A 25739-nucleotide genomic window follows, 5' to 3' on the forward strand; every position below is an offset into this window, starting at 1 on the left:
TCTAGTGTTTATAGCCTGGATAATTTTTGGTGTCATCCATGACACGGCATTGCCGCGTACTAATTTCTTCTTAAGTGGTGCGTGACGATCAATCACTTCAGTGAATAATTTATACCAGGTCGCCCAAATGTCGTTGATATCATCGTGAATAAACGCACAGTCCCAGGGGACACTGTTTAGATCCTGGAGAAAAATATCAGTGTCGAACCGTATTTTTGTCTTGTAATTCTTTGTCTATTGCGCGATTTGTTGGTAAAGAAGCCTTTCTTGGTAAGACTTCTAAGATCTTCGTATAACCCCGGTCTTCATTTATACGTACCGTTCATATGCATTGTTAAAAGAAAAGAATAGCGAAACTAAAATATTACATTGGGGACCTAGGTTTTATATGGAGTTACACAGAAGTGCACCTGTACTTCATGATTGCCCTATGAATTATATTCTCATGTGTTTACAATACACTTGGATATAATTGTCTATTCTGTCATTGTACGCTGCAGGAATTATAACAGTTGTATTGTTAACAGCATTATCACAATTATCTTGTTTTGTAGTGGTCACTTATGCACCTATCAATGTCTTGCCCTAAAGGGGGAGCCTGGGCATACCCAGGGGCTATTGACATTTTTGAAAAAAAATTGTCGATGAGCCCCTCAGGAGGGCCTTATTAGTAGTGGTGGGAATCGGTTGAGATTTCACATTTGATCATCAGAAATAATCAGATTGCCCCAACCGATTGATCATTGATTATAATCAGAAAAATCTACCAATAAGCATTCCACGTATTTTTCATCTAAATAGAAGTCAAAGTGATAGCTTAAAGTTTTTAAACTTTTTAATGTTCTTATAACTTATCAGTAATCATTTTGATTTCAACTTTAACAGAAGCTACATCACTACTAAAAGTGTGTTACAGTACTGTAATTGGATGAATAAACTCATTACAGTGCTATATCCAAGTTTTCCTTTGTTTTAGGCTCTTTTTTCACTTGATGAAAACCAAAATATTCCCACAAATTTGACCTGGCGTTTCCAGGATAGTGACAGATCTCCAACTTGTCCATTTTGGCCGCCATGTTGGACTCGTTAGCAACATGTAAGCGAGGCATGTCTGAGAGAGGACTCTGAGAATTGGGGAGAGATTGGGGAGAGGGAAACAAACATTTTCAAGCCAAAACGAACAATTGTTCATCTTGGATCAGAGGTGACATTATCTTCCTCTGGTGATTTGTAAATACGTTTGAGATCTATTTCAAAACTTAATTTGGACAGTAGTGATACTACAAACGCGAAACAGTGAGCTTGTAATTTATGTTTTGGTTCAGTTGTTTACGAAATACAAAGCGGCTTAGCATGCCACATCTTTCAAATAAGCGTGAGTTATTTTAAGTGACAACACCACAGCAAACAGGGTACCGCCAGGTAAACACAGTCAGTCTTAGATTAGTATATCTGCTGTTGTGACTTAGAAGTTAGGAGTCCATGAAAAAAGACAACTCACACAAGATATTAAATGAACCTTTTTATTGATTTTAATACTTTTATTTGTCCCCAATAAATTTTAAATTTTTCAGCAACAATCGATTATAAAAAAAGCAATGTGCAGACATTGAATGAAAGCTTATCGTATTGGCTATTAACAAATGGTGAATGCCATAGCTTGTACTATTGAGTTATGGATGCATGCAGGAGGTTGCTAAGCAGGAAAGAAGTGTAAGAGTCGCACCAGGTGATAGCCGAGTGCGACTCTAGCTTCTTGAGTGTTTAGCAAACCTCCCAAGTGCATCCATAACTCAATAGTGCACGCTATGACTTTCACCATTTGTTTTATAACATAACTTATTGAGCTACATCGCAAAAAAATGTTTGTGTAGTCTTACATGACAATAGAAAACAAGCGCGTGAAAATTCATTCATAACAACTGACTGCACACCAGCAACTCCATAACATTTAATCATGCTTCCTGAAATACCAACCAAAATCCTCCTTATAAGCTCTGTATCTAACAACCAGTGAAAGAGTTGAGCAGAACTATGAACAAACTGTGGTGTTTACCATTTGTTTTATAACATAACATTGATACATTGTAACAAGAGTTCCCTTTTATTTAACAAATCTTATGTGATCAGAAAAAACAAGCGCGCACGGAAAAAATAGTCTCAGCATTTGCTCATGTCAGCAGCATACACCCATGGGCAAATAGTAGATGCTGAATTAACCAATCAGAGAACACACTTTGCTTTAGTTATGTTATAATAAAAAATGAAAAATAAACAAGCTGATTGTATGTAAGTTTTTTTCTTACCTTTTTAACTTCTGTTGACGTAGTTGGCGAAAGCCGCCATTTTGATTTATGCCAACTCGACTCTCTCTTTCCCAGTCCTTCTCTGATGAAATGGTCAATAAACCCTACCCTGGGGTAAACCCTGTGTCAATAAAAGTTTTCAGTCCCTGCCCCGGGCAAGGTTATTTTGTCAATAGCCTGTTTATGCCCAGGCTCCCCCTGTTGGGGCAAGACATTGATAGGTGCATTAGCCTCACATTCAGTTTGTTCAGATCTCACCTGTTCATTGATTTTTTATACGATATATTAAATTTTCTTAAAATCCTACATGCACAGCAGGGACCACAATTAATTGGCTATAGCTGTTGTGGTTGCCTGCCCATTGTTGTTATAATTTTAATTTGTAGTGGTCAGTTATGCGCCTATCAATGCCTTTAAAAGCACACACAACCTACAATTCCTCTATTCGCTCTGACGAAGGGCTAATGCTCGAAACTTCAGCTTTTATAATCGTAACGGTGGCCAATTTACCATTTCAACTTTATTGATATATTCAAATTATTCCGTTACCCCCACCGACGCAGCCCCAAACAGTTTCTTTAGAAACTATCAGCCTTTATTTAATTGTAATTTATCCATGTTCTATTTTGTATTGTTGACAAAGCTACTAAATTAAGTTAAATTAAATTAAATTAGAGCACATTTGTTTCACAGAACATTGAATTGATAATTGAATGACTTTGAATTCACTCAGATATTTCTGCACAAATCTTTTCCTGCCATGACTTCTGTCACAACGTAAACCTTGAATTAAACAACCAACTGTAAGAAAATTCATTCAAATGCATTTTATCATAGTTACTATTGTGTTTTTCAATTTACTCGTATGACTTCTCACAAGTCAAAGAGCTAACACTGCCAAAGGTATCTTGGTCTTACCAGTGTATTCACTGTAGATTTCTTGCTCATTGTAAAGTTCCAGGAGATGGAGGAAGTCAACTTCAAGCTCGCATTAACAAGTCAACAGTACCACACGTGTGGTGTGAAAAAACTTCAAGTTCCTGGTTTGACTTGTGGCTTAGCATAGAGTCAATGTTACCAGGGGCCATCGAATGCTGGGCAGACAATATTAGGTATTTCATAAATCCAAGACATAATTTCCTTCTTATGCTGAATTTAAAATTTACCACTTTTGTAATTCTGTTTATTCACGTACTATTCCAGTTGTTTTTTCCCCCTACAGTTTATCTGCAGTGACCTAATAGTTTTGTAATTTGTGCCTGCATCGTTAAACTCTTGCTGCCTTTCTTAGAGTCAAACAGTTATATTGACTTTTTTTTCCCTTAAGGCTTGCCTTTAATGAAACATCTCAAAGGATGGGCAATGCACCTGGAGTGGAGGTACAAGTTCCATATTTTGGTACAACCCAAGGTGTGTCATATTTAGATCCTTCTTTGTATCACCCAGGAGAGTATTTTGCTGAAATGGTGGCTGCTCTCGAAAAGATTGGATTTGAGGAAGGTATATCACTGCGAGCTGCACCATTTGACTTCAGATATGCACCAAGTAAGTTATTCTGATTGTAACTTAATTATTCTAACTTCTTTGATGAAACACCCTCTTGACACAGCTTCAGTGAATGTGTCCCCATGCTCAAATAGTTTCTACTAACAGTCGATTGCGGTCTTTCTTGTACATCAGTAACTATCTTCAATTGAGAAAATTGGAGAATCTGCACTTTTAGTGGTACAAACTGACGTTAAATGGTATATGTAGAGTAGTGGCTGTGGTTTTCCATAGCCACTGAGTTTGTCGCATAAAGGAGTTTTACTTGCAGAATACAGGAAACTTGATAAGTGGAATACACCTGTTTGGTAGCCATGTTTAAGTCAGTTGTATAAAAAGCCTCACATTTGGTAGTAATTAAGTTAGAAGAATTGACAGAGGTGTGAGAATGCATAAAACCCCAACTGAAGATAGAGTTAAAAATCAGATCTTGATTACATTTTGTAACTATTGGCAGGAAAAGTATGATATACAGTCAGCGAAATGAAATCATATATCAAATATTGAGAATTACACTGGCATGACTGGCCTTTCTTATTATCATTTATAACAAAAAAGTATCAGACCAAGGATGTGGTAAATATATTTTTCCATGTTCACCAGAACACTTAAATTTAAGGTTCCAGGCCCTTAATGACTTACTTCTTTATTGCACCATTTCTTTCAGATTCTGCCCATGAATACTTTGCCAACTTGAAAGCTCTAATTGAAGACACATACTTGAAAAACAATAAAACGCAAGTTGTTCTGCTCTCTCACAGCCTGGGATGTCCTTACACTCATCACTTTCTCTACAACATGTCCCAGGAATGGAAGGACACACACATAAAGGCTTGGGTGACTATCGCTGGGGCATGGGCCGGTTCAGCCAAACTGATGCGTATATATGCATCAGGAACCAATTTAGGTTTTCCAGATGTTATTCTTGAGCCACTGAACCTCAGGCCAGTTTTACGAACTTATGAGAGCTCTGCTTTTTTGATGCCCAGTAAAGATTTTTGGTCTGCGGAGGAGGTGAGTGAGAGTTGGTACAAGTCATTTAAACTGTGGCTTGCCATTACTGACAAAATTACTGGTAACTTTATTATCAGGAATTACTTTGCTGAAGTTTAATTAAGCACTCCAGGTGATTCACTGGGCATCAGAGCCTAGGGGAATAATCCACAGATTATTTAAAATTTCCTTACTAGATTTGGATTGGCCTGTGCTATTTTTATAAACCCACTGGTGTAACACCTGCCTATGCATGAGTTATGTATAAATTTGGAAAAACCTAAAAAGCAAACACAATGCACAGTTGTAATTGTTTATGAATCATCTTTTCCATAAAGCAAGCTCGGATTAAATAAGACCATTTAAGAAACTTATTTGAATCATAGATAATAATGATAGATGCTGATTAAGTTTTTACTCAGAAATCAAGATAAAAGATAAGAATTCCTGAGCATTTGTTTGTATTTGTTCAAATTGCAAGGTCTCTATTGGCTGTGCAGAATACTCAAAATAATTTTTTCTTTTTTCTTTGAGAACAAACTGTGCTTGAGCCTGTTTGATAGACTGAGAAGTGTCATCTTTGGCTTTAACTAATTGTAATGTTGACTCAGTGTTTTATTATGATTGCACTCTGTGCTACTGTCTTGTGCATAAAACTACTGATCTTTATTTCTTTGCCCTTCCTCCACAGGTCATTGTTGAGACGGCCAATCTGAACTATTCAGTAGGAAACTTGGAGAGATTTTTCCATGACATTCAGTATCCAGATGCCATTAACATTAGTCAACGGGTACCACCTGTGTGGATCAATGACCCGCCCAATGTACCTTTGTATTGCCTGTATGGCACAGGAGTACCAACACCTGAAAAGTTTGTTTATGGAGCAGATGAGTTTCCTGATACATTTCCGAAGACATTGTTTGGAGATGGTGATGGGACTGTTAATATTCGCAGCCTTAAGGCTTGTCAGAGCTTTGTTGGAAAACAGAAACAAAAAGTGTTCACAAAGTCATTTTCAAATGCAGACCACATGGGTATTATTGGTGACATAAGGGTGATTGAATTTGTGAGGAATCTCATCAGTTCAATGGATTGATTGTGCAAATGGTTTTCTTTTTATCTGAGATTTTCTTGCACTGTCAACACAATCATGTGCATGATCTGTAAATATTTTAGTGGAATAAGTTATATCTCTCCATAAGTACTACACGACATTTACAAAATGATAGCCTAATTCTGAAAATATGTTTTAACACTTCATATTTATTACCTTGATGAAATTACCTCTCGGAGTATCTTTGAAAAGGGGGAGTTAATATCCTACAAGAGGTTCTGTAGTACTTTATAGCATTCTCAACACAATCACGTCTTCTAGGTTTTGCAGTGAGAAAAAATTGGGTGTTGGTTTTCCCAAGTCCTTTTAGAGAACTGTTTGCAGTTGAAACTTTTGTCAATTTTTTTCAAGTTTCATGTTATGTACAAAATGCAATAGTGTTCCAGATTCCGTTTGAGGTATAGGGAAATATTTTAGAATTATTGAATACGACCTAACTTGACAAAAACAGCAGTACTGTTTTACCCATGGCTTTTTTAGGTTGATGTATTTCTTTTGAAATTAAATTGAATTGCGCTCTATTTAGTGATAACTACTTTTGAGTATTTAATAATTCTAAAATTGCTTTTTGACTTTAAAAGACGAAAAAACCTACCAGAGTGCACTTTTCAGTGTTGGATGAGTCTTACAGGAGGGCTTTATTATTTTTGAAAGTGAAAGGTTACACGGTGAATCTTTGAGCACAAATCTCCGTGCGGTTCTGCCAATAACCATATTAATTTAATAAGATATTTCGTGAAACTCTGACCAACGATTTTTCTGTTTCCTTTTTTTGCATGGTTGTACTCGCGGACAATCCTGGTATATGGAGAAAATGGAGAAATCTCCGTAAATAACAAGGTTCTAACTATTGAATCTTCGAAAGGATACTCGCAGGATCCTAACATTGCCTCTGTTCACTTATTACTTTAGCCATAGTATGGTGGTTTTTTTATTTTTCACACGCACCGCCGATTAGGCTCGCGCAAGATATTACAAACTGGTTTTTTTTCTGATCTTAGCCAATTTTGGGATATGACGTTCATCTCGCAAAGAAGGAAACCAAAGCTGACACGTCCACCTAATTAAAGATGAAATGAGAAACACGAGTATGATGTGAGCCGGGAAACATTGACAACACCAGCTACCGAACAACAAACAACAACAACAAGCCTTTATTTCATCTCGTATTTAAAATAGCAAAAATAACATGCTAATATCTCCGAGAAAATAAATAAATAAAATGAAGACGAATTGATAAACCTTAGGGAGTAGATCCCAATGGAGTGAAACCCCAATGATAGCTTTATAAATACCTGCATTATTTCCTAAAGGCGAGAAACTTCCCAGTTCAAATGCCATAATAAATTATTAGACACCGTAAGACTATTCATCAAATGAGAGCAAAACACCAATCAACAGATATCAGCATATCTCACAACTGATTAAATCAGACCACCTGGCATAACTTAACAGAACTGTTTATCCAAACAAAGAACGTTTGAAAGATAGAGGTAAAGTGTCACCTCTCGCATTTATGGTTCCCAGTTGTGGAACGGCTTTTCTTAGTCGTGAAGGAAAAAGTGGATTGTCTGGGTTAAATTGTTTGTTACTACCAGTTCTTCAGTTCAAATCAATTTTCAGTTTATACCCAATGCCCTAATGAAACAGAACGTTAGATAAAAGGTTGCCTCTTTCCTGCGGAATCACTATGTGGAACTCTCTTGAGAAAATCGACGAGCTGAAAAAGCATGCATTCTTTTCTAAAATTAACTTAATTAGAGTTGCAAAATTCCAAACCCTTTGTGAGACGAGAATATCGCGGTCGTACTTTATCGTGGGCGCATTTCCTGTTCAGCGGATCTTTTTCCTTAGCACTTTCGTTTCGGAAGGAGCCTTGAAGTTCTTTATCTGGTGATTGAACTGAATATATCGCTCATTGATCTCAAAGAGAGAACCTTTCGCCGTCAATACTGTAAGTGGAAAAGAGGTAAGTTTTTATTGATGTAGTTATCGATCAAATATCTGTAGCGGGGTACTTTTAGCTGTTATTACCTCCAGCGATGTTACCGAGCATCATCTATGCTGTACTGTTTTTGAGTTTTCGTATATGAGCCAGACCATTCAAACTGCAATAAGAACATAAAGGTTGGTCACGAAGAATACTTTTCGACTTTTGTATAAAGCTCCGAGCGCCAGACGATTAATCACAGACTTGTAGGTATGAATTTCTACATTTCTCCGTACTTGTCGACAATATAAACTTAATTTGTCTGATTCAATTCCAAACAATCCATCAATGTATCCCTCACTCGCGAAATGTAAGAATTAATGTAATTTTCAGCAACTTATTCATATTTGGCTGCATTACCCACAGGTCTCGGGAGGTGTTTACGATTGTCTCCTTAAATCTTATAGTTTCTGCGATGCATTCTTCAGAATTAAGTCTGCTGGCACATGATACTTGCCAGTTACCTTACATAAGCCTTTGCAGGGCTTACGCTACGAAAGATGTCGCGTTTTTAGAATAGATGAAATTATAAATGAAATGCGCCGGTGTTTATGCAATAACAATACACAGTCAGAAAGTTCCGTGCCATTGCACGATTGCGAGCACGTCAATGAATCCTATACTTTGCATACTGTTTAACTTGTGATTGCGCATTCAAGGTTGAAAAGGATTTCAAATCATAAATTAAAGATAAAAACGGTTTTCGATCAATTTGACAGCTGGGCTTACCGAAGTTTCCACGTCTCTTGATTGCTGAGAGAGGACTTCGTCCGTATAACTTGCTAATTACAAACAGATTTACGGCAAGAGTGATCACCACTTTCACAAGAGCATACTGTAAATAAGAATTCCACCTCTCGCGGGGTCTTTAAGCAAATGAGGGATGTCAGGTGATAAGAAAGGCTTTATAAGTGTCGATAACGCACAAACACGGGTTTCCTTTTAAATCACCCTTTCATTCTCGCAAACCATGAAACTCTGCAGTCACATCTGCGGGGCAACTAACTAGCTGAACATATAAGACGACCTTTTTACCAAACGTAAACAAAGCTTTTATGATGATCAGATCATAATCACTGTCTCTTAGTATCGCAATAGCGAAATGCTTGTGTACAGTTTCCGACAATAAGCCGTAAGGAACCTCAAAAGTATTTCTATGGGCTAATAAACACCGTCGAGTCTGATCAAAATATCTCTATGATAATTGCAACAATTTTTGTGATTCTGTTTAAAAGGACTGATATCACGGTGACTTCAATGTCTTTTAGAGAAGATGAAAACACGAGTGCACACGAGCTAACAGTAGTCACTGTTTTTTAAAATGGAAAACGAAGTACCCATTTCCGCTGTCAATGTATGTATGGATTCAGAGGAGCAACCTAATGAAAACCACGATTTCAAAAGGTATAAACTGAGCCAAGTTTTGTCGAGTTTTGAGCAGAAGCTTAGAGAAAAAGGAACGTGCTTTGTAAATGACGCACGGTTGACTTTATTCCCATGGACCCAAGCCTTGGTCAGTGTTGAAGAGAACTTAAACCACACGAGACTTGCTTTTAAGGAGATGGAAGAAACTCTGAAGACTGAAAATAGAAACATGTGTGAAATGCTCGCTAATGAAATATGCTTGCGTAACCAGCGAGAACAGGAATTTAGAGAAAAAGAATCAATGTTAGAGGAAACAAAGAAAACGTTGGAAAAGGAAAAAATATCAAGAAATAATGCAGAAGAAGAGTTAGAGGAAGCAAAATCTGTTTCCATGCTAATGAAAATAGAGATGTGTGAAGCAAAGCGGAAGCTGAGGGAAACAGAAGGACTCTTGGACAAGCTAAGTCAATCTTTGGCTGAAGAGGAGCGTCTGAGAACAGGAATGGAAGAAGAATTAAAACAAGAAACGCTTTCTTGTGCCGAGCTGAAGAAAAGATTGGAAATTGAGCGTCTGACTAATCAGTCATATCAAGAAGTGGTCAGAACAAAGGAAGAGGCGTTTAAAGTTCAACTGCTTCAACTGAAACAAGAACAAAAGCAAAAGACAGCATTAGAACGAACACTGAGTAGACTGGAAACTCAAATGGAGGTGGAAAGAAACAGGTTAATTCTCAACCAAACAGCCTTGTCTGCAGCTCAGGAGAAATTATCCGAATACGAGCGGCGTCAACCGGGGACCATTCCAAGAGGCGAAATTGCTTTGGGTGAGAAAATTTTAAGTAGAGGGGACGGCGGAAATGTGCGCAAGGGAACATTTGGTAGTTGCAAAAATGCTGTTAAAGAAATTCAACAGCTGGTTCCCAGAATTGTGGAATTCGGAGGCCTTATAAACACTTAGGTTGAAAATGCCTGTCTTGAGAAGAAAACTAGAGGGGTTGTAACCTCTGAAGAGGAAGAAAATTTCCGAATTGAGTTCAGCTCTATGACCATGACAGATCCACATGGCAATGCTACTCTTCTCCAGAAGGTCGATCTCAGAAAACGTTAGAACAATACAATTTTTTTTAAAACTAAGCCGGCGACCTTAAAAGTATCTATGAGAAAGCTTACCTGTAATTCGACTTTAACAGTGCGAATGTTGTTTTCGATACAAAATAATCCCAGCGATACACTGGTATTTATTTTGTTATGCACATTGTAAGCAGTAAGTCGACAGTTATAATCGCGTAACTGAGGCAGATTATCAAACACGATTCCGGGGGATGGTGAAGAAGGGAAGGTTCATGTAGCGGAAGATTGTCCGGATAACCTTAGCTTGAAGCGACTAAGAGTATCACGACTACCTCCTGGTTAGGATAGGTTACCCTCCAGCATTTCATCAGGCTTCCTTTATGATTCGCCGGAACTTTTCTTACTCCTGGGTGGAGAGAGGCCCTGTAAGGATAAAGTGTTTTGCCCAAGGAAACCACACAGTAACCCGAACAGATCTGGAACCCAGACCTCTCTCCCAGGAGTCCAGTGCACTGACCGTGTGTAAAGCCACTGTGTCTTCCTTACTGAGGACTGGTGGTGCAACCAAAGTTGGCTTGAATCCTATTGGTAGTATTTGAGTTACGCTAACTCCTTCCCTCACATGTTTTTTTTTTCTACTAGGGTTCCTTTTACCAACTTACTGGATTTTACAACCAAAAGACTCACAGGACCTAGAAAAGACTGTACATCTTGTTGAGCTGGATCGTGCGAGTGGAACACAGGAATACAAAAATGTTCAGGACCGGTTCAGGAAAACCTGTCCTAACCAAATTGTTAAGATAGAGAGAGTTCAAAATCCAGCCCTCTTCGGAATGTATATGATCCGAAAACAGAAGATGGACAAGGCGAAGGGAAGCAACGAGCTGTGGTTATTTCATGGAACTGCGGGTAATAATTGCAAACTTATAAATCACGCAGGTTTCAACAGAAGTTTTTGTGGTAAAAATGGTGAGCATGTTTTCATTGATTTTAAAGTAGCAGCTTTCATAAACATCTATACACCCGTTAATCACTGTGTATTCACAGATACTAAGTCACAGATACTGAGTAATCAATTGTCATTTTACACTACAGTCTTAATGACAATAAAACTTCAGTCTGATCAAATGGCAGCGAAATATCTCTGAAAGAAGGGGATGGGGAGAATTCGAAAATAAGCCATATCTACGAGTATGTAACGGAGTAAAAGAGACGGGAAAAGATAAATGAAAGGAAAGGTTTTTTTTGGTAGATTATAGATACAGTGGAAAACAAAGTTTCTCTTCACCCTCATCTCTTTACACTAAAAAAACCTTGGGTAAAACATAGAACTTCGCATTCAAATCAATGATCTGACCGACTTACAATGTCGATCCACCTTGCATGTAGTAAATCAAAGTAGTGGGTTTCGAACCCCCTAACGAGTGGATTTATAAAACTCTCATTGACTTTTCAGCAACCATGTACGGAAATGGCGTGTATTTTGCTGAAGACGCCTCATACTCAGCTCAGTCCAAGTATTCACCAGCGGACGCGAGTGGTCAGCGATACATGTACCTGAGTAGAGTCTTGGTTGGTGAGTTTACACTAGGAAAACAAGGTCTTCTCACACCTCCAGCAAAGAATCCAAATGATCTAACTGACACCTATGATAGCGTGGTTAATAAGATTCCCAACCCGAAAATATTTGTTGTGTTCTATGACTGGCAGTGCTATCCGGAGTACTTGATTACCTTTCGCTGACTCGCACAGTGATGCTTTTCTGGCTGTCTGTGTTATGATAACACACAATGTAATTCACCGAACAGATAGTAAACAACAACACTGACTGTTTGTGTTTTAGTTCCAAAGTGGAATTGCGAAAAACGCTTTAAACTGTATTGGATCCGTCATACGTGACAACATTGGACGTTATTATAAGCAAATGCTTGACAGAAAATAGGATGCTACAGGTGTTACCTTACTTTACAAGGATGGTAGCGACTGTAGATCGCGCACTGTGTTAGTGCTTGGTAAACGCGCGTCTTTTTCGTTGAAGTAATTTGTCATCGGTATGTTTGAGCTTTATTAGTGTACTCATTAGGTAGAGGTTGATGGTTTTTAGATATAACCGTGGGTATGGTGCCGCCTAAACGGAAAGCAATTTTACAGGAACATTTTGTGAACTGTTTACGGACAATTCACCCGTTGGTTCGAGTTTTCACACTGTTAGGTCGGAAATTCTGTTCAGGAATGCTTTTTTTCATTGGATTGGTATCTCCGCATAAAGAGTTCAGATCATGGAGCTCAGAACAAATTATTAACACGAAACTCAAAGCATGCTACTTGGATTTAGATGTTAGAACGCTTTTTGTGAGTGAACAACGTTTGGTTGTAACTCTTCGCATGATGCGAATAAGGCCAGCCATAACGATATTTTGCTTCTCTGCGTATTTAAATTACTCTAAAAGCAAGCGTTAAATTTGGCTTTATGACCAATCTACTATCGAAAATGCCTAAATGAACTAATTACGTTGCTTAATGCTCTAAGTTGAGATGTGGATGTAATTAATAAATTGAGTTGAACGTTGTAAAGGACCGAAAATTGATTGAACTTTTATCCGTCAAAATCGCAAACTATTAAATGGTATGCAATCACTTTGAGAGGGGAGCTGAATTAAAGTCCAAAGCGAGGGTGTTTCCTCAGGCGAACCTCAATAGTTGCAAGTTATTACCCAGGCTTACCTCGAACGTTCCGGGGAAAGACGTTCAATCTTTTCGAGACATGCATTGAAGTGTGTCTCAGTTCCGGCTTATCGATAATCTTAAAAATTTTGAACTGTTTCTGATAGCTTTTGGCTGTGTGGAGCCGTGTGAAGTATACGATGGAGGACGACTACTGTAAAAATATGCTTCAAAAAATTTCTCGCTCAGTTACTGAGAGAAGTAGTCGGCTAGAAATTTAAAAAGCATTGTACACGCTTGCATGTTTTGCTTTTTTTGTTAGGGAAAGAGAAAAATAAATTAATGCTTCTACTTACGTGAACGTTTCTTACTGGCTACGTTCAACGCAGAACGGTCACAACGAGGCGTTCTTGAATCATTTTTCAAATCTTTGTACCAGTCCTCCAGGACTTGCGACCTATTATTAAATATTTAGCTGTTTCCGTTTCTTGCAATTGTTTTGGACTGCAAAAGGTTACAGGTCGTTGGGAAACTACAAAGATACTTTCCTTAAGAGATGGGTAGTTCAAAACTGAGTCCTTGCTCAATTTTCTTACGTGAAGTGAGAGGGAAGGAAAAAGAATTGTAGTGACTGATTTCCCACTCTCAAGATATTCAGAGAGCATTCTCTTTCGTTTGAAACATTCAAAAATAGAAAACCACGATTGCTTGAATAAAAAAGATCGCTGAGTTTTTAAATAATGGAAATTTTCGTAGCAACTTATCTCTTTTTAACACTGTTTTAAAATGAAGAGTATTTTTCGACAGGCCGAAGTGGGTTCCTTTTCGAGTGATCCTGTCCAACGTGGCGTCAGGATTTGTAATCCTAGACGGTACATAATAAACCTAAACATGGGTTAAGTAGCCCCTCTTCCCCCCCCCCCCCCCCCCCCTCCTCTCGCTACGGGGCTTCATACCGACTTGTGTAAATGACCTTTTATCAAGATCAGCCGAGTATGTCATTTTCATGACAACATATTAAGTATGAGAGATATCTTTTAGGGAAATACTGTATAAAAGGTTGAGGTTATTCATCGTGGTAGAAAACAATATTACTTGTTGTTTACCCAACGAAAATCGCGAAGTCAATGGTTTAGCTGTTATCGCGTCGCATTTTGATGAAGAGAGCACAAGAAGAAATATTTGAGAAATTGGTTTAAGAACGATGATATAGAATTTCCGCTGCAAAATGTGACGAAAAAATAATTGGTAAAATTTTCTGAAAAGTTTATTACATACCACGCAATTAAGAAGAAGCTCTACAAAAACCGTAATCACTTAGTACTTTTCTACAGACAAGAAGAGTCGCACCGATAACTAAATATTACATCATATATCGAAATACTATGTTGTACAAAAAAAAAACAAAAAAACAAAAAAACAAAAACAAAAGGCACCTGCATATAGTTTGGATAAATTTTCTAAGGGGTGCTTGCATTATCAACTAACAGGAGCCACCTTAAGTTATTTTCAGTTCCATCTACTAGTTGTAAATGCCAGAATAGCAATGCAACTCACACGTGACCGAGGTATGCAAATTTAAAAAATGAAGGCGTGTGTTTTGTTTTCAATATATAGAAAATTATCCTTGCGACATTTCGAATGATTTCTTATTTTTATATTCAACATTCTTGAGTATTGAGAAGTTTTGGTACTCTTCTCAACTGAATTGATTTCTCTCACCCGGCTTTGGTTCTCCATCTTTACTTAGACTCGTTGTCGGATGAAAATTGGAAGAACACCTCTCCCTCTTCCAGCTGATGATTTCTATGGAGTAGTTGTGCTTGCTTTTTTGGAAATCTTTAAGCATTTGAGTCCCTCTCATTGTGAAAGCCATACTTTCTACCCTCTGCGTTTGTTTTTTCTCGCGGATTTGAAGATTTCCCATCTCTCTTCGCGCTTTTGCGTTTTTCCTGTTATGGCGCTCTTTCAAACCCTCTTCTCATCTATTGCTGTTGAAGATGCTAGTGCAGTGTTCAAGTATTTACTTAGGAGTTTGATTTCTAGCTTCGTTTACCTTCGTATCTTTTCCTTTTCCTGTTGATGGAGAAATGATGGGTTCTATTCGAATCATATCCGACTGCTTTAGTAGTAAGTTTTGCAGCTAAATGTTTACCTCCTTTTGTCACAGCCATACCGACTGAAGATACATTAGTATTATCATAAGAGAGACATCTTCCGCTGTTAACGTTACCGACGTAGACGTATTGCTCACTGTCCTGGGAATCAACTCTCAAATAAGCGGTCTCGCTTATTTGTAAGTAGTAATAGTAATATAGATACAATGAAATATATGAAGTTCATATATTTTGAATTGCGGTATTAGATACGTATGATGCACGATCCTCGCAGTAGATAGCGCTATTTAAGCAATAGCGAAAATCAGACCTGAAAAAAATCAGGCCTGTACGGGATTCGAACCACTGACCTCTGCGATACTGGTGCAGCGCTCTACCAATTGAGCTAACAAGCCAACTGGGAGCAGGCCGTTAAGTTGACTCGTAATAAACCCGTGAAAGTGATAAATCAGATACAATGAAATATATGAAGTTCATATATTTTGAACTGCGGTATTAGATACGTATGATGCACGATTCTCGCAGTAGATAGCGCTATTTAAGCTATCTACTAGTAGATAGCGCTATTTAAGATACTAGTGCAGCGCTCTAGAGCGCTGCACTAGTATCGCAGAGGTCAGTGGTTCGAATCCCGTACAGGCCTGATTTTTTTCAGGTCTGATTTTCGCTATTGCTTAAATAGCGCTATCTACTGCGAGGATCGTGCATCATACGTAATAGTAATATAGTTTATATCTGACCACTTGCAGCACAGAGGCTGAGTTACGGATGCAGTGTAAGGCTGAGAACAGACGTAAGCATATCAGGCGCCTCTGGCAGCCACTTCAGTCTATCGATCTCACCTTCCCACCCATCCCACCCCAGGGAAGGACATCCATCACACAGTAATCTCGTGTGTGGGAAATTAACGTCTCCTACCCCAACCCTGCAGGAGACGGGACCTCCATTTATTCGTCCCTATCCGAGAAGACTAGAATATCTGTTGTGGGGGTTTCACCACTCGCTTGGCGAATTAACAAGAGGTACTGAGACTCTGTAATTTTCTTCTTTATTCTCCTATACTGCTGCTTCTACTACAGCTAATTTTCTCTCTCTTTCTCCACTGCTTATTTCTACGACTTTGAGCAAGGAGTGCCCCAGTATTAAATACAAAAATCACAGACATGTTTGGGTTAGCTAACCGTGAAAATTTCCAAAACAGAATGTTCAGTGTGGGTGAAACTCAAGGTCAGTTTGACCAACCCAAACATGACCACCTAGCAAACTAGTTATCCTCAACCATAACAAGGGATTAAAGTGTCTAGCACGGTGAGAACTGAGCCAAGTTCAAGCACACACTAAAAATAAATGATCAAAACTATAGATCTACCAAAATAGCACGCAGGGGCGAAAAGGCGAGACTTAATAAAACAAAAGGTAAACCTAAAAATACTGGAAATATCAATCCTTGAAAACGCTCTACAACATATCTAACCATTTCTTGATGTTATAGAAAGGTAGCAAATTCTTCTCAATTATTTTAAGACCTTGAGTGTTGGTCCGGCCGGGGCTCGAACCCTCGACCTCCCGCACAACAGTCCAGCGGTCTATCCATTGAGCTAACCGGGAGGCGATCATTTCTTGGGATCTTTCTGGTTCACACGAGTTTTTTTTTCACTAATCTCGACGTCACCGACATAGGTGTAATGCTCATTGTTCCGGGTATTAGCTTCGGCAATTGGTTCTCCTCCTCCACTTGGTTTCGGAAAACCAATTGGAAGAATGCCTTTTGTTCTTCCTACAGATAGCACTGATATGGCGGTCCCGCTTATTTCTTGGGATCTTTCTGATTCACGCGAGTTTTGTTCACTCATCTCAACGTCACCGACGTAGATGCAATGCTCATTGTCCCGCCGGTACCAGCTTCGGCATTAGGTTCTCCTTCACTTGTTTTCCCCGGAAAACGAATTGCAAGAACGCCTTTTCTTCCTCCTACATACAGTACCGGTGTGGTGGTCCCGCTTATTTCTTGGGATCTTTTTGGTTCACATGAGTTTTGTTCGCTAAATTCGGCTTCAACGCTTGAGCTGAACTCTTCTTCTGCCCCATACATCTGGGAACTGTTGCGGCTTTTCGTATTTTTTTGTCCTCGTCTGTTTACGACGGATCAGGGCTAGTGCCGTGCCAGAAGCGCAAAAATGAATAAATTGAGAGATAGATAGATAAATAAATGAATTTACGGTTATTAAAAAAAATAAGTCAACTAATTAATCGTAATCAGACAGAAAATAAGCCTCCATTGTGCACAAACAGAAAGAGGGGTAATGAGGAGATACATGTGTAATAGTAACCCTTTAACTCCTATGAGCGGACGAGGAAGTAATTTCTCCTTACAAAATCAATGCAACATCAAGTACACCAGTGATGAGATTCTCAAACTGACTTCATGAGAACTTTAGGGCAGACAGCAAGGCGAATTGCTAATGAGATCTTGGGAGTTAGAGGGTTGAAGTGGGGCCAATAAACTTCAAAGCACTTAATGTCTTCAACATGATTTCCCCCAGTTCCTTAGCTTAGTCATCAATTTCATCTCAAAGTTCAAGGCCTAAGAAGTTAATTTGAAACCTTCCACGATAGCTACGAACTGTCATTACCATCAAAAAGTGGCCAACAAAACAACCAGTGTAAAAGCTGCCTATATCTGGCAATTAAAAAAAAAACTTTTGTCACAAGTTACCTAGATGTGGCCCTTATATGAATAAAAATGTCCAGGTATTAAGGATAACTGGGGCAGAGAGAAGTTGCCACCATTATTTGAGTGACTACTTACCTGACGAATGGAGACAGATAATTTATCAATTACTAAGTAATACTTAGTTTCTTACCCGCGGATGCCATGGAAATTTCATTTTCCTGTAGGGTTGTTTGTTCTCTCACTTTCAACTGGAATGGGCTGTTTTTGATCGCTTCACCAGCAACATTTACTGACACGATGAAATCTCCAGCAGTTCCAGGTTTGTACGATACTTTATAGCAGCCATCTTTTGAGTCTGTTATGTTGACCCTTCAAGGATGTTCCTGTCTGGTCCGATTCAATGTCAACAAAGACTTCGTCTATTTTACTGTTAGAGTTTTTACCCTGTAAGTCTTTAGTTATAACTTTGAAAGCACAGTCTTCGCCTTGAGTTCCTTCGGTCAGTCGTTTACCTTCTGCCTCAGATAACGAGGGTACAGTTTTGGTTGTCAACAGCTCTCCTAGAGACTCGCTGAGGGACGCGAAATCATTCGGAACACACTTGACTTCAGAATAATTTAAATTCATGTTTACATCAGAAGGCTTAGAAAGTTCCTGAAACCTTTGCTCAAGTATTTCTTCCACGTTCAAAATCTCGGGAAGGTTACTTCGTTGAAGTCGGTTGTTGCAAAATTCCAAGCCGTTCTCAATTTCCGTCATTTTTTAGTCCATTCGGACTTCAGCGTTTGAAAATTGTGCTTCGAAAACATTCTTCTGCTTGATGAGTTGTTCCGTCACGCCTGATTCGTGTTGTCTAATTAACGTTATATTGCGTTCAGCGACTCGGTGCACTTCGTCCGTTCGCTTTTTCGATGCTTTTGTTCATTCTGATCCTTTGTGCCTCTAGCAATTCTTTTTTGTCTCGTAGTCTTGAGCCATTTGCCAAAACGTTTTCCATTTTGGTCTCGATTTCTGATTTATTCCTTTCCAACCTTTGTCAATGGATAAAAAGTTGTGACCACGGTGTTCTAAGACGGTGCATTCACGACAAATGCATGTTACACACTGTTCGCAGTAATATCTCACTTCATCTTTGTGTTCTTTACAAACGTTAAGTTTCCGAGAGTAAACTTGCGCGTCGCTAGACATAAAATTTCCAATTTCTTTTACATGATGACAATTTTCAATTTCCTGTGGGCCATGAAGCATTCTTCACAAAGGAAATAATTGCAATGCGAGCAGTAAAACTTTAGGGACTTTCTTTCATCGCAGCTTCTGCACTGTGGCGAGTCTTCTTGTCCCTTTCCACCGTAAGCTTCGACAATTTATACCATCCGGCTTATAAATAAATATTATATTATTTATTTTATTTTATTATATTATAAATATTATAATAATAAATATCAATAAATAAATATTATATTATTATATTTTATTTTATCATATTATTTATTATTTATTAAAAAAGATTGGATGGAAGGCTATTGATATTGTTGTTAGGACATTCGGTGATCTGGCGGCCTGTAGGACAACTTAATTGCCCTCCACCATGTTGACGTAAACAACGTTCCAGACATGATTTGCAGAAAGTGTGAAGACATTTCAGAATTTTAGGCTCCTTAGTTTCATCAGACTGTTCTAGGCATACACAGCATTCTAATTCCTTTTTTACTATACCGAAGAAACTTCGACATTGAGCCGCCATGAGTATCGTTACAGGAGTGTAGTCTGATAGTTATTTTTTCGCGAGCGTTTATAGGTGCTCATGCCCTTTTGACTAAACATATGTAGTGACCTAGAAGAGAAGATTGTTCGCTGTTATTAAGCTACTTCATCCAAATCAATTCATCCATTCATTTGCTGTGGCAATGTAAAGTTTACCTTCACGTTTGACCTCTTACATCGGTGGCATCCTTTTTGAGAACTAAGCCTAAATTATTTAGTCCTGCTTGGTGGGTGTGGTGAGTTAATGAGTACCCCCTCCCTCCCCCCCCCCCCCACTACCGGTTTTCATTCGCCCTTGCGTATACTTGTGGACATGACAGATAAATGTGTCTTTACCCCGCGCACTGATAGGCTAGTTCGGATGATGCAAGCAAGTGTTATTCATCTTTGCATAGCCGAAGAGAGAAAACCGAGCGTCAAAGTTTTGTTTTGCGGACCAATGTTCGGTGTACTGACAAAAATGAGCTAATTATTAGGTTTTAGCGAGGCATATACTATAACAATTATTCACCACAGCGTTCGGAAAGAGTTGTTAACCGTTAAGGTCAGCTGAGGATTTCATTTTCATAACGAGACATCCGGTAGCCTTTGCGATAAACTGTGGAAGTTACCTCTGGAGAAAGTGTTGTGATCATTCATCGTGGTCAAGAAGAGTGTTGTTGTTGACCCAGTGGAAAAAGGCGGCATTGTTACAAGATTCCTCTATGTACAGTACAGTCTTCATTGGCGTGACTGGTAAATTGATACAGGAATGGGAAAAAAAAAAAGCACGAGCACTCAAGCAGGCCACCCATGTTCTAAAGAATACTTTATCACTGATAATGTTACAACTGTTATTAGACACTTCTCTCCAAAGGTTAACATATCTGACAAATCTAAGCAATCAAGACAATTACAGAATTTAAGCTTTAAAACATGACAATGAGGTAATCCGTAAAACGTTGTAAAAATGCTATTTTCATATCACACAATTAAGAACAAGTTGTAAAAAGAGCTTTGAGCATTCACTGATATCAAACAGAGGGGATCGACTTCAGCGCTCCACTTGGAATAGCTATACATTAGATTATACATCGAAAAAGTAAGTAAGAATAAGAGAATTAGCACTGGCAATCTGTCTGCATAAATTTTCTATATTGTCCACAGTGGCGGATCCAGGGGGAGGGTCCAGGGGGTCCGGACTCCCCCTATCAGACCTGACGCTTACAACTTTGAGACTGAAATTCTTACATCGACGGGATCATATATCATTTTTTAACGGGCTGATTTTTTTAATGAATCCAAGTAAACGGTAAGCGGCCAAGGAATTATAACTTGCAACCGCGACTCGGGGAAGGGGGTGTGGGGGATGTGGGAGAGTAGTAATCTGCCTCAAAAGAGTCCAACAGTCCTTTCTGAACCAAAGTTTGGACCCTCCCAATCAAAAATTCCTGGATCCGCCCATAAGACACATCATGTGGATGATACATAGAAATAAAATCCTGACGTGGGTTGCAGAACGTCATCAAAGTATCAGTACGGTTAACTGTTACGAGTCACTCTGATCATAGCTAGATTGAAATTTATGATGAGTGCAAAGAGTGCATTACATCGCATGCAAGGCCGATTTATGTCAAATTAACGTTAAAATATTATTTAAGCTTCAATTTTTGAATCTCGGTTTGACTATGCATGATTTGTTATCTTAATAAAAAGATCATGTTCTCTAGTCGTAGTTTTTGCATACTTGAGATATTTAGGCACATTTTAGTGTTTCAAAAGTGCAGCTGTTTCTATTTATCTGTGTAACAAGTCATACTTGCTCCAGAAAAATGCCAAATTTTCGTTGAATTATTTTAGAACCGCTATTTAGCTTATAGAATGAGAGATATCGCAAGAGTCATTTGATTTTATGAGATCATTAAAAAGAAACACGTTACAGTCGACGCGTCTGAATTACTAAACCTTGATCGTATTCAAAGTCCGCGAGTGGCAATCTGTTTAATTTGATCCTCTCCCATTGAACCATTCTCCTTTCAATTCAAATTACCCTCTCCGATCTCATGAGGTTTTTCGTGAAGTGGTCTGTTTGGTTCAATGGCTTGCACTATTTTACACCCTTTAATGCAAGCTGGTTCTTCAGTCGATCAAGATAACCTGCGTCGGGATAACCGCACCTAAGCAAATGAAAAAAAAAAAAAAAAAAAAAAAAAAACTTAAACTTCTTGATTAACTGTCCTACAAATACAAAATTAATAGTTGTTAATTCGCCCGTTAATTTCCTCGCGTTTCTCTTAAATTAATACCCCAGTTTTTCTCAAATTGCCAGTAAAGTAAGATGATTTTCGTCTAACTCATAGACTTCCTGCGTATATTTTGCAGTTTGATTTGCAGAATAATGCTCTTTATCAAAAGAGTAAGCATTAGTGCTAAATAGTGTCATTCCAGAAGATGGCGTATTCAATCGACACGGGAAAAAAGTAATGGAAAAAAATCAAAACAAACAAACAATCGAAGAGGAAAACAACCAGTTTTACAAATTTTGTTGAATAAAGAAACAAACAAAAGCATCTTAGACTTACTTTGCTGGGCCACCACTTCGACTTGTTTTCAGTTCAATGTCGTTAAAGACGATGGTGTTGTCTGTTCCGATGGTAAATAACAAGCGTGCATCAAACGCTTTCTTCAGCAGTTGACACAGTTTTTGCCCCTCTTTGTTTCCAGGTAGATAGGCTGAGCAGAATAAACCCAAATAAGGAACCCCAGAATTTGGGTGCTCTTCACCTGCAATAGAAATTTAATGCTGCTAAAAATTCCACTCTTTTTTCTTAGCCAAAGGATACATAAGAAATAAATGAATAGATAAATAGATATATGAATAAATAAATGAATATATCACGAAACAACTAGGTAATCAAAATGTTCTCAATAATCTGAGAATGAGATGAATCTGCCTCATCTGTTGTAAAATTTAAATTGCCTTAACGATTCATGATACAGATCCATTATCCTTAAATTTGGAGGAATAGTTCTAAAAAATCGCCTTGAGTTAACCGGTTTGCCAAATCGTGTCCTACAGAAGTCGAATCCTGTCTTTCAAAACTAGAAAGTTAATTTATAACATAACCAAAGTAAAGCGCGCGCTCTGATTGGTCAATTTAGCGTCCCCCATTTGCCCATGGGTGTACGCTGCTGACGTGAGCAAATGCAAAGACTATTTTTCCGCGCGCGCTTGTTTTTTCTGGTCGCGTAAGATTTGTTAAATAAAAGGGAACTCTTTAGCTACAATGTATCAATGTAATGTTACAAAACAAATGGTAAACACCACAGCGTACACTATTGAGTTATGGATGCACTTGGGAGGTTTGCTAAGCACTCAAGAAGCTAGAGTCGCTCTCGGCTTTCGCCTCGAGCGACTGTTACGCTTCTTTCGTGCTTAGCAACCTCCCGCGTGCATCCATAACTCAATAGTGTACGCTGTGGTGTTTACCATTTGCTAATTACGGGTGGTGGCGCAAACCATACTACGAACCTTGAATTCCTCTGTCGAAGTTAAAACCAAGTACTATAGTTTCAAAGGTTTCGTACCCCGGGAGAGAGGGTCCTGAGTCTCTCCTACAAGTCATGTGTCCAGTCGGTTGATTTCCAAGGAATAGAACTTTCTGTCTGCAAATGTAGCAGTAGATGTCACATTCAAAGAGTAGCTTCTCTTTACATCCCTTGCAACACATGTAATGTCCACACTGTAACTGGAAAAGTGGGACTGCATTATAAAAGCAGACATGACAGGCTTTTCCCTCCTCAACTAGGCCAAACGGCTGGTAATCTGAAATTTGTAAAAGGCAGATCTGAGAAACTTGTGGCTTAGAGCCAGTTATGCTATCATAAAATATTTGTTATTACTTCAGGAATCAGAACTCATGAAGTTTGGGTAATATCTAGCAGCAGTTGCAAATTTACGCAAATATGTGTGCGAATTATCATCATTCTGACTTAACTTGGATAATGGATTAAAATAAATATCAAGAAGTAAACTGAGAAATAATGAAAGGGGGAGATAAGGTCATCGTTCAACCAATGAATCTGTCAATGAATCAAATAATCAATGTATTAATCATTTATATTCAACAAATCAATTAATAGATGAACAATGACTGAATAAGAGAATACCTTCCGATTTAAGTATTTTTTCTTTCACTTTCAACTGGAATGGACTTCCTTTGATAGGTTCATCTGCAACATGTACAGTCACGTTGAAATCTCCAGCGGTTTGAGGATTGTATGATACTGTGTAGCAGCCATTGTTTGAGTCTGTTATTTTAGCCTGTAGGGCTGCTCCAGTCTGCACTGATTTAATGTCAACAATGACTTTATCTATTTCACTGTAAGTTTTATTACCATGCGAGTCTTTTGTGATGATTGTAAAAACACAATCTTCGCCTTGAGTTCCCTCGGTGAGTCCCGTACCCTCTACCTCTGATGACGAAGGTACAGTTTTGCTTGTCAACAGTTTGCCTGTTGATTCTTCCAAGCAGAACAATTGATTCGGAACATACTTGACTTCGTAGCAATTTGGTTTCACATTTGCATCAGAAGACTTCGAAAGTTCCTGAAATCGTTGCTCAAGTATTTCTTCCACGTTTAAAATCTCCGGCAGATTATTTCGTTGAAGTATGTCGTTGCAAAATTCCAAGCCGCTCTCTATTTCTGCTAGTTTCTCGTCCATTCGGAATACAGTGTTTGAAAATTCAGTTTCGAAAACATCTTTCTGCCTGATGAGTTGTTCCGTCACGCTTGATTCGTGTTGTCGAATTAACGCCATGTTGCGTTCGGCGATTCGATGCACTTCTTCTTTCGCCTTTTCGATGCTTTTGTTCATTCTGATCCTTTGTGCTTCTAGGAATTCTTTTTCGTCTCGTAGTCTAGAACCATTTGCCAAAACGTTTTCCATTTTGGTCTCGATCTCTGATTTCTTCCTTTCCAATCCTTTGTCAATGGACACAAAGTTGTGATCTCGGTGTTCCAATATGGCGCAGTCACGACAAATGCATGTTACACATTGTTCGCAGTAAAATCTAACTTGATCTTTGTGTTCTTTACAAACGTTGAGTTTCCGAGCGTAATCTTGTGCGTCACTAGACACAAAATTTCCAATTTCTTTGACGTGATGGCCATTAAGCACCTTTAGTTTTTTATGAGCCATGGAGCATTCTTCACAAAGGAAGCAATTGCAATCCGAGCAATAAAACTTCAGCGACCTTCGTTGTTCGCAGTTTCCGCAATGCGGTGAGTCTTCTCGCCCCTTTCCGCGATAGGCCTCGACAATTCCCACCATCTGCTTGTAAAATAGATTGGATGGAAGGCTGTTGATGTTGTTGTTTGGACATTCGGTGATCTGTCGACATGTCGGACAACTTAAACGGCTTCCACCTTGTTGTCGTAACCAACGTTGTAGACAAGATTTACAGAAGGTGTGGAGACATTTGAGTATTTTCGGCTCGTTGACTGCATCAAACTGTTCTTGGCATACACAACATTCTAATTCTTTTTTGACATCATCGAAGAAACTTCGACACTGAGCAGCCATGGCTACCTAAACGAAAGTATGGTCTGACGCGGAAGTGTATATTCGTGCTCAGGCCACCTTGGCTGAACACGTGGATTAATCGTGGGAAGTAGATTGGACCGAGAGGACTTTTTTAAATTAATTTGTTTATAGGCAGCAAGAACATACTTTTCGATCACGTTTTAGCTTCTCTCGGTAACGGGATCTTTCCCAGAATTCTCGGAAATTATATACTCTTGTGTTTTAGGTGCGGTAAGATTGTGTAATATTTTTGGCTCAAAGCTATCTCTACGATCAATTTCCTTGCGAGAAACAAGTGAGAGAGACACATTTCAAGACACTTTCCAAGCTGTATCAGTGATTAGTCACCAAGCGTCCTCCTTTCGATCGACCAAAAAATCACGGTGTGTTAAAACAATATTCTTGCAAGATATTAGGTGTCATTTCAATTAACCGAATCCATAATAAACTATAAAGAAGTAATCTATTTGTAATTTGTAATTTAATTTATTAGCTTCGCCGACAGGTAGGGGTAAGTACTTCGTGTAATCCTTAATGTATGTTAATGAATGCAAATGACCATGTATTCCC

General features: G+C 38.6%; 3 protein-coding genes, 1 long non-coding RNA gene and 1 pseudogene across 9 annotated transcripts in view; 3 read left to right on the forward strand and 2 right to left on the reverse strand.

Moving 5' to 3' along the window:
• LOC111327798 (lysosomal phospholipase A and acyltransferase) overlaps positions 1 to 6479 on the forward strand; it is an 11761-nt gene extending 5282 nt beyond the window's left edge. For both annotated transcript variants that reach the window (XM_022932073.2, XM_022932070.2), the window contains exons 2-5: positions 3262 to 3418; positions 3634 to 3851; positions 4519 to 4865; positions 5536 to 6479. In XM_022932073.2, the coding sequence (XP_022787808.1) occupies positions 3378 to 3418; positions 3634 to 3851; positions 4519 to 4865; positions 5536 to 5940 (1011 nt within the window). In that variant the 5' untranslated portion in view covers positions 3262 to 3377 and the 3' untranslated portion in view covers positions 5941 to 6479. The remainder of the gene's footprint in view (positions 1 to 3261; positions 3419 to 3633; positions 3852 to 4518; positions 4866 to 5535) is intronic.
• A 1298-nt stretch (positions 6480 to 7777) lies between these two features.
• Positions 7778 to 13530, forward strand: LOC111327794 (uncharacterized). 3 transcript variants are annotated; one of them, XM_088751987.1, is made up of 4 exons: positions 7778 to 7927; positions 9184 to 10137; positions 11027 to 11293; positions 11841 to 13530. In XM_088751987.1, exons 2-4 carry the CDS (start codon positions 9270 to 9272, stop codon positions 12125 to 12127), a joined length of 1422 nt encoding a protein of 473 aa, XP_088608113.1. In that variant the 5' UTR covers positions 7778 to 7927; positions 9184 to 9269; the 3' UTR covers positions 12128 to 13530. The 3 variants fall into 3 exon arrangements, with proteins under 3 accessions (XP_088608113.1, XP_088608112.1, XP_022787800.1); XM_088751986.1 differs by having other exon boundaries at positions 7779 to 7927; positions 11027 to 11353; XM_022932065.2 differs by having other exon boundaries at positions 7780 to 7927; positions 9217 to 10137; positions 11027 to 11353.
• Positions 13531 to 16428: 2898 nt separating this feature from the next.
• LOC148734083 (uncharacterized) overlaps positions 16429 to 25739 on the forward strand; it is a 35826-nt gene continuing 26515 nt past the window's right edge. Inside the window, exon 1 of the long non-coding RNA XR_015998395.1 lies at positions 16429 to 16581. This is a non-coding gene — a long non-coding RNA (uncharacterized LOC148734083). The remainder of the gene's footprint in view (positions 16582 to 25739) is intronic.
• On the reverse strand, positions 16592 to 19212 carry LOC148734084 (E3 ubiquitin-protein ligase TRIM45-like; annotated as a pseudogene). Its single transcript, XR_015999404.1, has 2 exons — positions 18030 to 19212; positions 16592 to 17317 (listed from the first exon to the last, which is right to left on the reverse strand). The product of XR_015999404.1 is annotated as an E3 ubiquitin-protein ligase TRIM45-like (transcript).
• On the reverse strand, positions 20397 to 25208 carry LOC111327783 (E3 ubiquitin-protein ligase TRIM45). Of its 2 annotated transcripts, none has more exons than XM_088751984.1 (4): positions 23981 to 25208; positions 23115 to 23408; positions 22165 to 22366; positions 20397 to 21759 (listed from the first exon to the last, which is right to left on the reverse strand). In XM_088751984.1, exons 1-4 carry the CDS (start codon positions 25167 to 25169, stop codon positions 21690 to 21692), a joined length of 1755 nt encoding a protein of 584 aa, XP_088608110.1. In that variant the 5' UTR covers positions 25170 to 25208; the 3' UTR covers positions 20397 to 21689. The 2 variants fall into 2 exon arrangements, with proteins under 2 accessions (XP_088608110.1, XP_022787786.2); XM_022932051.2 differs by having other exon boundaries at positions 23753 to 25207.

Source organism: Stylophora pistillata, chromosome 3, assembly GCF_964205215.1.
Source record: "Stylophora pistillata chromosome 3, jaStyPist1.2, whole genome shotgun sequence".
NCBI classification, from domain to species: domain Eukaryota; kingdom Metazoa; phylum Cnidaria; class Anthozoa; order Scleractinia; family Pocilloporidae; genus Stylophora; species Stylophora pistillata.

Bases quoted from the DNA above. Each gene is read 5' to 3' on its own strand.
- LOC111327783 (XM_022932051.2), bottom strand. From the start codon at position 25,169: ATGGCTGCTCAGTGTCGAAGTTTCTTCGATGATGTCAAAAAAGAATTA. The intron at 23,409-23,752 runs GTATTCTCTTAT...TACAAATTTCAG, and splicing joins AAAAATACTTAAATCGGAAG to ATTACCAGCCGTTTGGCCTA. The intron at 21,760-22,164 runs GTAAGTCTAAGA...TCATTTGCTTAG, and splicing joins CGAAGTGGTGGCCCAGCAAA to GTGCGGTTATCCCGACGCAG.
- LOC111327794 (XM_088751986.1), top strand. From the start codon at position 9,270: ATGGAAAACGAAGTACCCATTTCCGCTGTCAATGTATGTATGGATTCA. The intron at 10,138-11,026 runs GTGAGAAAATTT...TTTTTCTACTAG, and splicing joins AAGAGGCGAAATTGCTTTGG to GGTTCCTTTTACCAACTTAC. The intron at 11,354-11,840 runs GTGAGCATGTTT...TTGACTTTTCAG, and splicing joins AAGTTTTTGTGGTAAAAATG to CAACCATGTACGGAAATGGC.